Consider the following 16,727-nt stretch of genomic DNA (forward strand, 5'->3'; position numbering starts at 1 on the left):
GGACTGAGCGAGACGGGCCGGTCATGCCCTGGAGCCCTCCCGCAGCCCCTCCCCGGCTGGAAGGGCCGGTCATGCCCTGGAGCCCTCCCGCGGCCCCTCCCCGGCTGGCCAACCTCGCGGGCCTCTAGTCATTATATAATGAATAAGACCTTCCAGAGCAGCATTTTCCAAAGTGAGATCCTCAGACCACTTGCTTCAGAATCCATCTAGGGAGCTCATTAAACCTACCTCTTCCTGGGCCCTGCCCCAGATCTAAATCCCATCTGGAGGAATGACCCAGGAATCTGCATCAGCACCAGGGACTCTGATCTACATAAAGATAGAGAAACACTACTCCAATGGAAGAGGTGGCTTAAACGCACTTAGGTGTGACTATTCCCAGATTTGCCCAGAGAAAACAATACCTAAGCCCTCTTTCCTGTTCCTTGCGTGCTGTCACGTCAGCCCTGAATTGGACACGGGTCTTGGTCAGAGATACCCAGGGCATGCTAAGAACACAGGGCTGGTACCTGGGCGTGGCTAACAGAAAACTATCTTTGTAGGGTCAGGGACTCGGCACTGAAGGTGATAGTGGGGCAAAGAAACTGGCCCTTGGTATCAGAGTCTTGACGCATTTCTCAGTCAGAAGACTCACAGATGAGGAGAATAAACACATATGAATGGTTACATAGTCTGAGGTACTAGGAACTGGGAGAAGCACTTCATAGAGGGAGACTGGGGGCACGCCAGGGTGAAGTAGGGTGAATAACTTGCCAGTACCTTAGACACTGGGGGTCTGACATGAGCCAGAAGCTTGTACACCTCCCAGTTGTTCATGAAGCTCCTGTAAAAAGTAGTGAGAGGTGTCTTCCATCCATTCCCCAAGCCAGCAGCCAATGGGATCTGGTCTGAAGTTTTGCTCCCAAAGTGAAACACCACAGGGCAAATCTCAAAGGACATAAGTGGGGCAGCAGCAGGGACTGGGCAGGGTCTGCAAAGGGGGCACTAATTCATCAAACCCTCCCGAGCACTCTTCTCCCCAGGCTCAGCACAGAGACTGCCCCCTGCCTAGAATCTAGCCAGGCTCCACAGAGAGAAATACAGATTATAAAAGGCCAATCTCAGGGAGGGCATCCTTGGGGTGAACTGAGCCTCATGGTTACTTCACAACTAATTCTCTTGGGGAAGAAAGTTTGCAGAGACAATAGGAAGAGGAAGAGGCAGAGGCTCATATTTTAGGTCAGAAGCTCTGTGACTTTTGGCTTCATTTGGCATCTCACTGCTGTAGCTAGTGATCTTCGGGTCATTTCCTCACCGGCCTCTCAGCTTCAGGGCTTCATCAAACTTCTTCTCGCTCATGGCCTTGGTCACGTCTTTGGTCTGAGGGAGGAGCACAGCAACAATCACGAATCCAGGGCAGGTCTTGCACAGCTGGAGGCCCATCCCACAGGGAGACTCTGCCCATCGCTGGCGTGTGACTATGTCTTGTCCACCCTGCACCCCACCTTTCCTCAAACTTTCACAGAAGAAGTATTTTTGTTTTTCCCTTAATTTTCTGAGTAATGAGCAGCAATAGAAGAAAGCTGATCCAACGCTCTAATTATTAGAAGATGGGCAGAGTGGAGCAGTGCTCACATATAAAACAGCACCTTCCTCCACCACACACTCAGGGCCCAGCCTCCCAGTAGCCCCTGAACCAGTGAGTGCATGAAGAAGACCCTGCAGATGACCCAGATGGGGAGAAAGGCTGACCCCGGCCATGTGCTCCCCCACCACTGACTTCTGCTCTGGGAGCCAATGCTTTAGCTCTAAGGCTTTTAGAGATCCAGTTCCGAGCAAGGCTGGAGCCTGTCTGGGCTGTAGGTCACTGGAACCCTGAGGGCCAGCCCTCAGCATTCATGCCAGACACGTTAGCTCTCAGCCACGATGTTCGCTCTGTGGTATCAGTGATTCCTCTATAAGGGCCACACCATTTCCTGAGCACGCAAGTTTCCAGGCATTGCATCAAACCCTTCACATAGCTTCTCTCCAATCCTTACACCAGCCCTCCAGGTGGGTATTAGTACCTCATGTTGGTTCAGAGAGCATGTCCAGGGTAGAAATCAGAGGAAGATATAAGCTACTAGCCAGACCTTAATAATATCCCCTGCTTTTAATAAAGTTTGGAGAGCCCTAGCTGGTTTGACTCAGTGGATAGAGCATCAGCCTGTGGATCCCAGGTTCGATTCCGGTCAAAGGCACATGCCAGCGTTGTGGCCTCAATCCCAAGTAGGGGGCGTGCAGGAGGCAGCCGATCAATGATTCTCTCTCATCATTGATGTTTCTATCCCTCTTTTCCTCTCCCTTCCTCTCTGAAATCAATAAAAATATAATATTTTAAATAAAGTTTGGAGAGCCTGGTTGGTGTTGCTCAGTGGTTGAGTACTGACCCATGAACCAGGAGGTCACAGTTCAATTCCTGGTTAGGGCACATGCATGAGTTGCAGGCTCAAAGCACAGTAGGGACATGCAGCAGGCAGCCGATTGATGTTTCTCTCATCAATGTTTCTAGCTCTCTATCTCTCTCCCTCCCTCTCTAAAATTAATGAAAACATATTTTAAATAAATAAATAAAGTTTGGAGAGATATTGCATTTCTCTTCTAATAGACATGATGAAGGGGTTTGAGGCTGGATGTCATGAGATAATGGGTCTCCTTACTAGGCAAGATGTAGAGTCTCCCATTCTTTAGGAACATGTCACAGATGGGGAAACTGAGGCTGGGTTGGAGAGGTTATGGCCGCTATGCAAAGCCCATGGCGTCCTTTCCCCAGACGTCTCTTACTCTGCCGTGCTGCCTTCCTTCTGCTCCTGCCCCCAGCAGCCTTGGAGTTGGTCCCCTTCCCCATAAGCTCCAGCTCAGAGACGGGTTTGGAGCATTAGGAAGGGGCACTGGAGTCAGTACTTACCACCTGGACACACTCCATGAGAGGCAGGCGCACAGCCTGGTTACCGGAGAGGCTCACCACACAGGCTGGGGTGTCTGGGGTCCCCTCCAGTAGTGCCATCACTGCTTCCACACCCATCCTGCTGCCCTGTAGGAGCCCAAGGAGCAAAGTCTGGTGCAGGCCTCCCTATCTTGGCCTGGCCTGGGGAACCAGGGCACTTCGCGCCCTTTCCATCTCACAGGGTGGAGTTCCACATTTAAAGACTGTAGCCAGGAACTTCCTGGGCTTTACCTCCCTACCCAGACTGCACCTAAAGCTTCATGACTCTTCATCCTCTTGCCATCAGAACCCCAAGGATACTACTTGATTCCAGAGAAACAGGTCCCACTATAGTGGTCAAGGGGATCGATGAGGCTTAATAATATTCCTTTCTTATTGATAAAACAAGGAAGGATATTGCCTCTCTCTTCCAATGAAAGTAGGATAAGAGGGTTCAAACTGAGTGTCTGAGGTTAGATTAGATCTTAACAACTGCACTGATGCTCGTAGCTCTAAGATAGGAGACCTCACCATTGGGGAGCATATAGTTTCCCATCATTTTTTGCAACAGAAGAGAACTCCCAAGTGTAAGGGAATGGGTCCAGCCACTGCAGAGGCTGGTGGCGGGACAGCGTGACCAGTGGTTTAAGGCCCTGTGCTGGTGAGGTCCAGTCCTGCAGGCGAAGGACAGCAAGCTGAGGGTTCTAAGGCAGGAGGGCCACCAAGCCCCAGGACTTACCAGGATGCGGTCAAAGGCTGACGGTGTCCCACCCCGCTGCACATGCCCCAAGACAGTGACCCGGGTGTCGTATCCCAGACGCTTTACCACCAGCTGAAGAGACCAAGAGAGGAACAGAGAAAGGGATATACAGAGTCAAAGAAAGAAGAGACGTAGATAAAGCATGGACAGCTTATCTTCTTATCTTATAATGATTCCTGGTGGGAGGAAACCAGGGGGCAAGAACCCTGGGAGAGATGTGCAGAAGGATTAAGGAGAGACTCAGAAATCATTAGGGAATGGGCCCGGGGTGGGTAAGGTGTTCGAGACATCTCTGACTTCATGCATACTAACGTTCTTGACGTCTTCTGAGGTGATTGGTTTCCCATGCTTGTCAATCGCGCCCTCAGCCACAATGATGATGTTCAGACGAGAACCACGGGTCCTTGTCTGGTCAAGCACAAAGAGGGAAATGGTGGGTGAAACCGATGGAGGGGAAACGGAACATCAGTGAAACAGGGTGAGGAATTTTATTTTTTAAGGGCAAAGAAATAGTGCCAGTACCTCGCTGAGCCGGCGACAAAGGTGCTCCTCCCAGTCATCATCTGGTGGACATTCAGGAATAAAAACCCAGTCGGCGCCACAGGAGAGAGAGGTGACAAGGGCGAGGTATCTGAGATGAGAACCAGAGGCATCACCCTAGGAGCTACGCTCCACAGATAGCCTCCCCTGTACCCAACAGGTTCGCCAGTCCCCATAGTTGGTGAAAGCACTGAGGATCCTCAGTTTCATTCTTGGGGTGAGGGTAACCCTTAAGACAGCTTCTCAATAGATTCTGCCCCTGCAGGGCACTTTCTATTCATGCTCACCTCCCACAGTGGCTTCCATTTCAGAGCACTGCCTGTTCTTTCACACTGCGTGTGCCTGTGCACGTGCACACATGTACACTCATGCATGTGTAGGTATGCATGGGAGGTGCAGTGGGGACAGGGAAAGGGGCGCGTGTGCACCTCCAGGTCTGTACCACTGGAGGCCTCTCTGGACTCCACAGGGAGAAGGAAAGGGCTAGTGCTGGGTCCATGGAATAAACGAGTCAAGATGGGGATCTTACCCACAGTGCCGGCCCATCACCTCTAGCACAAACGTTCTCTGGTGGCTGCAAGAGATAGACACTTACACTGTCCAAGTGTCCCTATGGTCAAGATCAGCTGTACCCATTTTTAGACCAAGTAACCCCTTTGGAAGATGTATTTATGCTGCTAGGCCTTCCAGCAGGTTTCCTGAGAGAACAGGAAGACCTACGGGAAACACTTTAGCCACAGGTGTCCTTCCTAGGCCTAAGAGAACACAGCAGTAAAAGGTGTCAGTACTGCCCAGTGGATAGAGTGTCGGCATGCAGACTAAAGGGTCTCAGGTTCAATTCCGGCCAAGGGCACATGCCTGGGTTGCGAGCTCGATCCCCTGCAGTAGAGGACGTGCAGGAGGCAGCCAACCAATGGTTCTCTCTCATCATTGATGTTTCTCTCTATCTCTCTCCCTTCCTCTCTGAAATCAATAATATATATAATTTTTTTTTTTTAAAAAAGGTGTCAGTACTAAGGCTCTGTTCCAGAAAGGATGGGGCTCAGGAAAAGGAGAGAAAGGGAAAAGAAGGGAATAAGAGAGGACTTGACTAACCTGGAATCCTCTAGGATTCCCCTGGGATAAACTGTTACCCTTCGCCCTCTCATTCTCCCACACTGCCTCCAAGCCCCCTAACCACTGAGCAGTGGTGGTAATGGCCTCTACAATCTCTATGATGTGGTTGGAAAGGGCGGCTCAGGTTTTGGGCTCCCTGGATTCACCTCAGTCTAGACACTAATTATGTGGGAGACTCAAGAGGTATAAAGACCTCCGAGCTACATGTTTGGACAGTGGGCTAGACAGAGGGAGGAGGCAAATCTTGCAGCATTTCGAGAGCAGTGCAATTTCAATGCTCTAGGGATAATTCCTAGTTAAAAATGTGTTCTAGCCTCAGGAAACTAGTCATTATAGTTCACCATAGCTCAAACACTCCACCTTCTCTAGCTCGGAGCTCTTAGCCTGTCCCAGCTGCCAACCTCCTACATTGCCCACCCCCAGCCCCTTACCTCTGAGCAGTAGTAGTGATGGCATCTACAATCTCGATGATCCGGTGCAGGGCAGAGTCAGTGCCAATGGTCATATCGGTGCCGCAAAAGTCATTGTCAATTGATCCAACCAGACCCACGATGTTCAGGTAGCTAGACTTCTTTGCTTCCTCAGCTGTGATCTTACCTGACAATGGAAAGCAAACCAGGAGCCCTGGGTGAGGTGCCCGGCATGCCAAAGAGCAGATGACCAGAGAGAGAGGGAACTGGAGCTAGTGGGAATTGTAAGCTACGGCAGAAAAAGGAGGGCAAAGACGGCCCATTTTGTCTAGGTAACGACTTTCCCCAAGGGAAGGGAAGGGGTGTGTGTGTGCACGCACAAACAATACCAATGAGAACAATGTCTCACCCTCTTTCTGGAGGTCACTCAACAAGCCACTCCACTCAGAACGGAAGGTGTCAGCTCCAGTGAGGCTGCCATCACCCCCAATGACACACAGATTGGTGATCCCACGCTTCACCAGGTTGTGGGCAGCTCGGAGTCGTCCCTCTCGTTCCCGAAAGTCCTTGCACCGGGCACTGCCAATCACTGTGCCTCCCTTTGGGGAAGAGGGAGAAGTCAGCTCACCAGATGACACAGCCAAATTTGGGCTCAACATGCTCAGATTCCCCTATTCCAACTCTGTGATGGGCTGACATAACCATGTGGTCCCTGGGAAGTTTCCTGACATCTTTAAGAGTCATTTGTTTCTTTGAAAGGAAAGGGCAACAACGCTGGCGGGGATGTCACAGCATCATTCCTACTTTCTGCTACACCTCTTGGAAGGCTGCTAAGGTCAACCCATTTGTTTGAAGGCCTTGTTATCAACATGATTTTCCTCAAAGAGAATACATAGATGTCTGCTGGCTTTTGAAATAATCTCCACCCTTTGGAAATTCTCCCTACTGGCCTGACATTAAGGATTGCATCATCTCAATGTGCTTGGTAGTATTCTCCTCTCTCCACCACACTGGGAGTTCTAATTGTAACCTGGCACTGCCAGTCTTTTCCCTTCGCTCTGTGGGATCTATGGTGCTAGTGGAAAGAACCGCAATACCCAGGTATTCACAGGAAAAATAGCTTTGGAATATAGAAAGCCTTAAATTTCCAGGGGTTTACAGATACCCCAAGAGGTAAATACACTTATTTTCAAAAATCATACAAGCTCCTGATATCCAGAACTTTGGGGCACTGATGGAGACTTCTGGCTCATTCCCAGACCACATTATGGCAGGCACCATCACTTGCCTAGAACCGTCACTACGCCCTGCACATTAAATTTCTTTCCATGGTGTGGTAAAGGATTGAGGCAAAGGATGGAGATATAAATATAATTTGTAAATTTTTCAGTAAATCAGAAAATGAGTATATAGTAACTTAAAGAATGACTTAAAGGCAAAGGGTTATGGATATGATCGGGGTATTTTTAGTTTTTCGTTTGTTTGGTTGGTTGACTTTAACTCTGAAAGGCTCTCTGGGTTCCTCCCTCCCTTAAATGGTCTGGTTTCAGTCCACCTCATCCCATCACATGAGGACTAGCATATTTCAGCCTTACTTCTGGCTCTGGCTCTAGTCCTCTGGTAAGGTTATTTTCAGGGCCAGACCTTCCCCGTGACCCCAGAGCAGGTCTTGCTTACATGCCAGGTCCCCAAGTATTGCCTATGACCTTTATATACAGAGCAAACTGTCCTATGATCACATCCCCACTCTCTATCCCACTTTAGGAAACCAGGGTGATACTTTCAAATGCAAAGAGTAAAGGGCAAGCATAGCCCCTACCTTGTCACTGAGTCCCTTCCCATCACACCACATGGCAGGGAACTGGGGAAACCATGAGCCCAAAGCAGCATGGGGTGAAACAAGGACAAAACATGGGACAAACGTCTTCTAGAACGTACCAGCTGAAGCATCATCGAAACGCTCTCCCAGGTGGCTTCCCTGATGTTCTCGCCACCATCCACCAGGCCTTGATAACCCTGTGGGGCACATTAGACCCATTCAGTCTCTGCTAGGCTTCCCCTTAAACTCCCAGGATCAAGACAGGAACCTGGGAAGAGGTTCTCAGAGAATGAAGTCACCTGCTCCCATTACAGATTCCTGGATACTTGTGAGACCAACATAGTCCAACTTTTTCAATACCCTCTTCTAGTTTCTCCCATTTTTTATGTCCTTCCCAATACTTAATCTTAATTCCTCTTGTTCTTGGCTCATCCCATTTCCTCTAATCCGCTTCCCAGGGGAACTAGATAACAGATGGTTTTGGTAACAGTGGAGGAAAAGAAAAGGGGATGTTGGAGGGAGGGAGAGGAATATGACTTGAAAAGACAAGAAGCTATTAAATTTAAGAGAAGACAGCTAGACCTTACCTAAAGAAGAGTGACAAAGAACAAGAGGAAACAAAAGGAAGGGAAACAAAGAGGAATTGGAACCTCAGAAAGTTGGGCAAACTACAGAAATCTAGTGAGACTCTTTCCTCCTACGGCTCTATCTCTGGATATACTCAATTTGCTGTGAAATGCTAACTCATTTCAGCTTCTCTCTCTGTTTTGGAGGGAGGTGGAGGGAAGACAGGTTCTTCTTCCTTTAAACTGAACAGGCAACATGAGGACCCAATCCACAGATCCCTGGGTCCTACCATCATTACTGAGGCTGAGAGTGGGGAGGGAGCCAAGACAAATCAGACACAGCAATGTAACTGGGAGGTAAGGAAAGAGAAAGTGGGGAGAGGAAAGGAACAGGTTAAGCATATAGCAAAAAAAGAAATGGAGAACAAAGTAGAGAACCAACCTCATGGACAAAGAAGACACGGGCACCAGTAAAGATACCAACTCGGACCACAGCCCTGACAGCAGCATTCATTCCTGCAAGGAGAAAAGAAAGAAGTGAGAAAGAGGTTACTCCTAAGAAAAGCAGCCCTGGAATCCAAGATAGGAGACAGTTCTTTTCCCTATTTTATTGTATTTTATTTTGTTTTATATATTTTATTGATTTCAGAGAGGAAGGGAGAGGGAGAGAGAGAGATAGAAACATCAATAATGAGAAAGAATCACTAGAGATAAAGTGCTTGGTAATGGTCCTCAAGACCTGTGAAGAATTATAATATGGTGACAATATGGGTCCCTATGAAGGAGATTTGTACAAAGTGCAGTGGGAACAAGGAGAAGGGGCATTTCAGCTGCTAGGAGGAAGTCTGGGAAGGCTGTATAGAAAAGACCATTTGTGCTGAGACCTAAAGGATAATTTCCCATTTAACCTTTTTGTCAGGTAGACAATTTGGGGGGAAATGTTCCAGGCAGGGAGAATAACACAAATAAAGGCGAGTTTCAATGAATAACCTTAGGTAATTCAGAATTATAAAGAATAAAATATAAAATAGGAAGTGGTGAGCGATGAAGCTGCACAGGTGGGCAGGCACCTGTGTATGAGAAAGTGGCCTTCATTCTGTAGGCCAGTGTTTGACTAAGGATCCATGGGTAATGCTTTTGCGGGCATGGGCACTTCTTTTGGGAGAAGGTCCACAGCTTTCATTTGATTCTTAAAAGGATCTGTGACCAAAAAATAAAGTTACAGGCTCTGGAGAATGATTGAAGCACCGTGACAGTAGAGGGATAGGATGAGATGGACATATCAGAGATGGCTTTGGCAATGTGGAGGACAGACTGAAAAAGAAAGGGTCCACAACTTTCATTTGATTCTTAAGAGAATCTGTGACCAAAAAATAAAGTTACAGACTATGGAGAATCATTGAAGCACCATGACAGTAGAGGGATAGGATGAGATTGACATATCAGAATATGGCTTTGGCAATGTGGAGGACAGACTGAAAAAGAAATCACTAGGATTAGATGGCCATCAGATAGCCTAGACAAAAAAAAATGACGAGGTTCTAGACTGCGAGAGTGACATTTGTTGCAAAACAGAGATACTGGACAGGAGACACTCAGAAACAGAAGCAATAGGATTTATATCTAATCAGCAATGTGATTAGATTTCCAAGTTTTGTGGAAGATGAGGAAATGCCCATGACTGACTTTCACAAAGGGTAAATTGTCGTGCAGTTAACTGAGCAGAGGCAGGTTTTGATTTGGGGAGATGGGGTGGGGATGACACACTCATATTTTGAGTTGAGTTCCTGTGGGACAGCATGTGAACTTGGAAGAGACTGTCTCAAGAGAATATGAAGAATTAGAAGGGAAAAGGGCAAGGAAAGAAACCCTGAGGAAAAGCAACATTGAAGGAATGGGCAGGGGATGAGGAATCCATGAAGGAAACTCCAAGGAGCAACCAGAACGATAAAAGGAGACCAGGGCTTAGCAATGTCTTCGAAGCCATAGGGGACAGTTTTAAGACGTGGGAACAGTGTCGAATGCTTCTGATAATTAAAATTAACAACCGCAAGGTTGGGCATGCCAACAAGAGGTCATTGGTGAGCACTGATATCAAAGCTTATTTATGACATCACTGAGGCAAAGCCCCATGAAGGCTAGAGGTCTGAGTTAACAACCTCAAATTGAAGGAATCAAAACTGAAAAGTCTGTGAAGAGAGGGGGCTTCTCAGAAGCTTTAAGAAAAGCCTGTGTGTGCCCGGCTAGTGTGGCTCAGTGGTTGAGCGTCGATCTATGAACGAGGAGGTCAGGGTTTGATTACCCGTCAGGGCACATGCCGGGGTTGTGGGCTCAATCCCCAGTAGGGGTGTGCAGGAGGCAGCCAATTAATGATTCTCTCTCTACAGTGATGTTTCTATCTCTCTCTCCCTCTCCCTTCCTCTCTGAAATCAATAAAAATATATTTAAAAATAAATAAATAAGTAAAAGGTTTTAAGTGTAAAGGAAACAACAGATGGTGGGTACAAAATATCCAAGTCCATTGAGCAGAAGAAAAATCCCACAAGAAAAGAAGATTCTTTCTCTTCTCTCCTCCCTCTGCCTTCTTCTTACCTCAACCCTACCAACCTCTAGAGATCATCTTTCCTGCTTCTAAACGGGATAGCTGAGTGTTTTCTTAGAAATCAAGGTTTAGGACCCTCTTTGTGTCCCTGGACCTGTGTCTAAAACTCCTAGTTCCCTAGAAATCACAGACCAGGATGTATAGATAGTTTATACCAGAGAGTCCCAGTAATTCTTTGGACTCTGCTATCCAAACTCATTGGCCTAGTCTGGCCCCAGGTCAGTTCTGGCCAGGCTCCCCTTGGCTGTTCCATGCTGTCCTAAATAGCTCTCTATGAGCAGCTGTCTGACCTATTAGAAGCAAGATGAAGGATAAGATTGCAGGCAGCATCCAGGGGGTATTCTGGGTACAGCTAGGAGGGGCTCTAGAGAACGTCAGAAGCATGCAACTTTTTAGAGTCTCCAATTACAGCCTGCTGGAAAGAGGCTTTGGGAAGAAGAACTATGAGTGATGGTTCTTTACAAGATAGAAATAAAACTAATATATGACTTGATTACTATCTTTTTTAAAGTGGAAACTAAAATGTTTCTTTCTACCTTAACTGAACTTTGAATAAGAGAAAAATTATTTAACTCCAAATAAGAGGACTAAATGTCTGTTAGATGTGAATTACTCTTTCTGATGAATATGTCACTGAAAATTATAACTCCTAGAATAGCAATCAGAGAGATAATAGAATCCCTGCTCTTGTAAACATGTAAAAATAGAATGAACATGCATTTAAATGAACTGCCTGGCCCTGGCTGGTTGCTCAGTGGTTAGAGCATTGGCCCACAGGCTGAAGGATCTTGGGTTCAATTCCCAGTCAAGGGCATGTACCTCGGTTGCAGGTTCAATCCCCAGCCCTGGGCGGGACACAAGCAGGAGGCAACCAATTGATGTGTCTCTCTTACTTCATGTTTCTCTCTCTCTCTTCTCTCTCTCTCTTCCCCCCCTTCCCACCCCTTCCTTCCACTTTCTCTAGAAATAAATGAAAAAAAATATCCTTATTCCTCAGGTGAGGATTAAAAAATATAATAATAATAAAATAAATTAATTAAATGGACTGCCGGTCTGAAGACAGAGGGCTAGAGCAGATGACTGAGGTCCTTTCCGACAGAACATGCTGATTTCCTACGGCCAACTGTGGCATGGTTTAGAGGGGCAGGGCTAGGAAGAGAATTAGGATTTGGTATCTAACCATCCCAACTTTTGAGCTCAGGATGTCTCCTCACTCCTGGCTACTCTTCTACTTTAAGAGGTTACTAGCTTTGCTAAGGCTCAGGGAATGACAAAGCTATGACTTCCATGGATTTTACAGAGCCCAACCTCACTTTCCCATGTGACCCTAGCCTCCAGGGGAAACACACTTCTGTGCTCTCTCCCTGAGAGAACAGGCACCGTTAAACTTATCCCTGGGCAGGCTGCCTCTGTATCTGAGCTACTCCTTCAGTCGGGACCTCTCAGCTCTACTGTGACTTTTCTGCTTTGCTTCCTCGCCTTCCTCAGAACAGGCACCATTAAACTTATCCCTGGGCAGGCCACCTCTGTATCTGAATCAGTCGGGACCTCTCAGCTCTACTGTGACTTTTCTGCTTTGCTTCCTCGCCTTCCTAGAATTTTCCTCTACCACTCTTAGTGCCTACTGCTATGCACCCGTGATGTTACTAGTATGTGGACTCGCAGTGAGATATCTCCTTGGGTACACTGATTCTGTCATAGAATCCCATGGGCCTTGTCCTTGGTGGGCCTTCTGGAAATCAGCCTGTCAACAGCCCCTGCCTTCATAGAAGATGACCCTTCCCTTCACACAGTACACAGGGGATGGTCATCTCTAAAACAGGAGGGTCTGCTCAGGAGCAGATGCCAAAAGGGCTCTGTTGCTCTTAGACCCACGTCAAATCCTAAGCCTTTTTTTCCCTCTTACCTCTTTCCCTTTCCAGAGAGATCTTCTTTTTCATAATGTCACAACTCTGTGTGACTCACTTGGGACTTTTACCAGGTCCTCATTTCCTATAGTCTGACCCATTCCACAGGCCATCCTACCCAAGTTTTAGGATCAACACTCAAAGTTTATGTTGAAGAGCTCAGTACTGGCACAGGATTCTTTCCAGGAGAGAAGAGTGAAGCGGCAGGAGCCAAGTCAACAGTCTCTACAGCCTCAACTTGGGCTCTGCATTCTAATCTCCCCACTATTCCTAAACTCGGGCTTCTGTGCCCCCTTTCCTCAGCTTCCTCATTCTAGCATTCTCCTATTCATAATATATATATCCAACTATAATTAAATAAATGTTAGTTTAAAAAGATGCTTAAAGTCTAGCACACTAATAAGAAGGACCATTGCGCAAAGACAATGTGTGACTTCTTCATTAATGTAGCCTTAGTGCTTAGCATCCTGCTTGGCACACGGCAGATGCTCAATTATTCACTTTATTTACTTAGTAATACATTTATTGAGTACTTACTATGTACCAGGCACTGTTCTAAGCACTTTAGCTGAATGAAGAGTTCAGTTTCTTGAAATCTATCTTCTCTGTGAAGTTTCCCCTGGTTAATCCTATCTTTTCATTGTATAAGTGGAGTCTACTGGGTTAAGCCCACTTGATAATTGCTACTTATGTGTCCTACATAGGCGTTCTAGTAATGTATGACATCTTTTCTCATTAAACTGTTCCCAAAGGAAATCACCTTCTTTACAACATATGAGACAGGGCTCTATACAAAGTGCGTGCTTACCACAAAGTCTCGGAAAGCCTAGGGAGAGTGGTGTGGAGGAAGGGGACACTAGCTGAAATCTCTTTCTTTCTCTTTCTCATCACAGTCTCCGTGTCCTGGTGTCCCTTTCAAAGAGATTCTGCCTCTCTTCAACGTATTAAGTTAGAATATACAAGATCATCAAAGGAGGGGAAAAAGTAAAATAAATCACACATCCCCTATCTCCCACTTCATTTTCCATATTCCTGATTTTTCTTATACGTAACTCAGAAATGGGTTCCCTCTGGCTTTCTGCCCACTGCCCACCCCCACCATGGATCTGCACTGAATGACTGCTGCTGTTCTGTGTGTTCAAGGGCTAAAGGGATGGAAGGGGAGGAAGGCCAGAGAAAACAGAGAATGGAGCAGAACTCTGCCTCGTAGAAGGACATGTGCTGTAAGAGTGAGGTGCCTGACCCTGGTCAGTGCAGGAATTCTGTAGACATCAGAGTTAATCCTGAAGCTCTAGCTGGAGCCCACCAAATACCAATTCTGGGTCTCCTCCTTTTCCCAACATTCCCACGGTACTTGAAGTGAATCTATTTACTGCCTCCTCAATCGCTTTATATTATCAGTCCCTTTCTTTCCAATGTTCTTTGAGACAACACCAGTCTTTTAGGTATCAAAGGACCAAAATGGACCACATCTTCAGAGAAATTTGGAAAGAAGTTTTACGAAGATTTAGGTAAATAAAAGTAGAGAAAATAAAATCCAAAGCAGCTGAGGGATTTTTAGGAAAACCCAGGATTCCAGTGTGAATCTGTAACAGGAGGATAGTTCATTCTACAGGCTAAGGGGAGTCAAGAAGCTCAAGGGGGCCCATCAGCCATGTTTTTGTCTCTAACCAAGCAGGGCCCTCCTCCTTACCTTGGGCATCTCCACCAGAGGTTAACACGGCGATGGCTTTGCCGACCCCCAGGGTTCTGGCTGCATGATGCTCTTCATGGGTCATGATCCAGTCTAGAATGCAAATAGAGATCAGTTAAGACACAGCTGGACCAAGGTGCTATGAGCTCTGGAAGTGGCTGTTAGACTGGACAGAGCCACTTCAGTCAGGCTCTCTCACTAAACGGAGTCTGGGCTTTGCAGCCCTGAGAGCTTGAACTTCTTCCAAAAGAGAGGCACACACCCCCAGAGTGACAAGCTGAAATGTCACAGTCATCAAGCCCGAGACCACAAAAGTCCTGGCTGATCCTGCCAATTGCAGCCTATTTGTAGAATAAGCAAAGGTCAAGGAGAAGAGCAATTGACTGGGCAGAAATGAAAAAGGAAGGAGAAAGTTAAGTTAGCCTTAGGGATCCTTCCTTTTAATGAAGGGAAGGGCTGTTGCAGAGCATAGGAATCAGATGAGACCCAGCAAAGCGAAAGCAGAAAAACGAAGATAGGTTGGATTATGGTTAAGATTAGGGCTGGGTGTTATGGAATTGGGCTAAGTGGAAACTGGACTTTAAGGTTTAAAGGTGCATTAGAGCTTGGGCATGTTAACAATGTCAGGCTAAGGAATGGTTAGGGACTTACTTTTTACTATTATTTTTTAAATATTTATTTATTACATTTATTGGGGTGACATGGGTCAACATGAACATACACGTTTCAGGTGAGGGTTTCTATGCTACAAGATCTGTATATTGCACCATGTGCCCACCACCCAAAGTCACATCTTCTCCCGTCATCACATAGTTAGGGGCTTTCTATGGTTTTTCCAATCCCCCTCAGGCTCTTCACCTCCTGAACATCTCTTGATCCTTTGTCTTCAGCCCTTGCCCCTCACACTACATACAATCAAAGGAGAAGAATAACACAAAATCACTGTCACACATACTCAGATATGTGCACACAACATGTGAGCACCTTCATATTTTTGTCTTTGGGGCTCATCTCTCTCAAAGGAACACATAAGACATACTTTTGTGTCCATAAAATGCCAATGGAATCATCATTCTCCCAGTTATCCAGGCTCAAATCTTATATTTTAAAATTTATTTCCTCCTTACTCTCAGAATCAAAAGTTACCAAATCCTATTATTCTCCCTTCTTTTTTTTTTTTTGTTGTTAATCCCCATCTGAGGATATTTTTCCATTGATTTTTAGAGAGAGTGGAAGAGGGAGGGAAAGTCAGAGAGAAACATTGATGTGAGAGAAACACATCGACTGGTTGCCTCCTGCACGAACCCTGACCAGGGCCTGAGCCGGAGGGTGGGGAGGGGGGAGGGCGCCTGCAACCAAGGTACGTGCCCTTGACCAGAATCTACTGAGCCAAACCGGCTAGGGCTATTCTCCCTTCTTATTATCACTCCAGTCTCTTCTATCCTCACTGCCTCTTCCCATCTGAATTGCCTACCACAATAGCTGGTCTCCCTCTCCTTGTGTTTCCCTTGTCCACTCTATTAGAGACACAAAATAAACCTCCATGGAAGGTGATAGGCCTCTGAGGCCTCAGTGGAGAGAAGAATCACTCACATGAACAGTGGGTGGTGACCTTTAAGCACAAATCATGTTTCTGCTGTGCATCTGGGAAAATAGGGTAACTGCCGATAAAGACATAGGTCACATAAACACAGATCCACACACTTGCCAGTAAAATGCATGCAATGAGACTCATGAAGACATACATTCACACAGAGTGTTATTAAGAGACACAGATTCACAGACATACTTCATATGATCAGTGCTGACAGATAAGCCCAGACTTCTTGGGTTGGCATTCAAAACTTCCAAGATCTAGCCCTTGCCTAGAGCTTGAACCTTTGCTCCCACGAATTGTTTCATCATCACCTGAATAATGCTTTGCTCCTTCCCACTTCTGTGCCTGGACACACTGCATTCCTTTTCCAGAAGGCTATGCAGTTCCTTATTGATCTGTGGGCCTTTTCCACAGGTCAATATCCTGCTCCATCATGTAAGACCCATCTTAGTTGCACCCCTATCAAACCTATTTAGCCTTCACTGATGACCATAGGTCAAGGAAGGCTCCTTTTTGGACCTCCTCTAAGTAACATATTGTCTGGACCTGGATCATTCATGTAGCACTTAATTACAACTTTCTGTAGTATTCTAATTGCACATTATTTATTGAAAAGAAGGTTAGACTAGATCAGGGGTCAGACGCAAATTACAACCCATAGGCCAAATCCAGCCCTTCTCATTTTAAAACGGTTGAAAAAACAATTTCATGACATGTGGAAATTATATGAAATTGTAATTTCAGTGTCCATACCACTCTCATTCTTTCATGTA

At 46.4% G+C, this 16,727-nt stretch overlaps 1 protein-coding gene across 2 annotated transcripts in view; it reads right to left on the reverse strand.

Annotated features, from left to right (window-relative positions):
- PFKM (phosphofructokinase, muscle) overlaps positions 1-16,727 on the reverse strand; it is a 39,228-nt gene that overhangs the window by 6,809 nt on the left and 15,692 nt on the right. For both annotated transcript variants that reach the window (XM_005877378.2, XM_005877377.2), the window contains exons 2-13: positions 14,358-14,450; positions 8,598-8,671; positions 7,709-7,786; positions 6,180-6,369; positions 5,792-5,957; positions 4,774-4,818; positions 4,227-4,335; positions 4,017-4,112; positions 3,684-3,776; positions 2,927-3,052; positions 1,295-1,359; positions 760-823 (exon numbers count right to left, since the gene is read on the reverse strand). In XM_005877378.2, coding sequence (XP_005877440.1) covers positions 760-823; positions 1,295-1,359; positions 2,927-3,052; positions 3,684-3,776; positions 4,017-4,112; positions 4,227-4,335; positions 4,774-4,818; positions 5,792-5,957; positions 6,180-6,369; positions 7,709-7,786; positions 8,598-8,671; positions 14,358-14,442 — 1,191 coding nt within the window. In that variant the 5' untranslated portion in view covers positions 14,443-14,450. The remainder of the gene's footprint in view (positions 1-759; positions 824-1,294; positions 1,360-2,926; positions 3,053-3,683; positions 3,777-4,016; positions 4,113-4,226; positions 4,336-4,773; positions 4,819-5,791; positions 5,958-6,179; positions 6,370-7,708; positions 7,787-8,597; positions 8,672-14,357; positions 14,451-16,727) is intronic.

This window comes from Myotis brandtii, unplaced genomic scaffold (genome assembly GCF_000412655.1).
Source record: "Myotis brandtii unplaced genomic scaffold, ASM41265v1 scaffold517, whole genome shotgun sequence".
In the NCBI taxonomy this organism is placed as follows: Eukaryota; Metazoa; Chordata; class Mammalia; order Chiroptera; family Vespertilionidae; genus Myotis; species Myotis brandtii.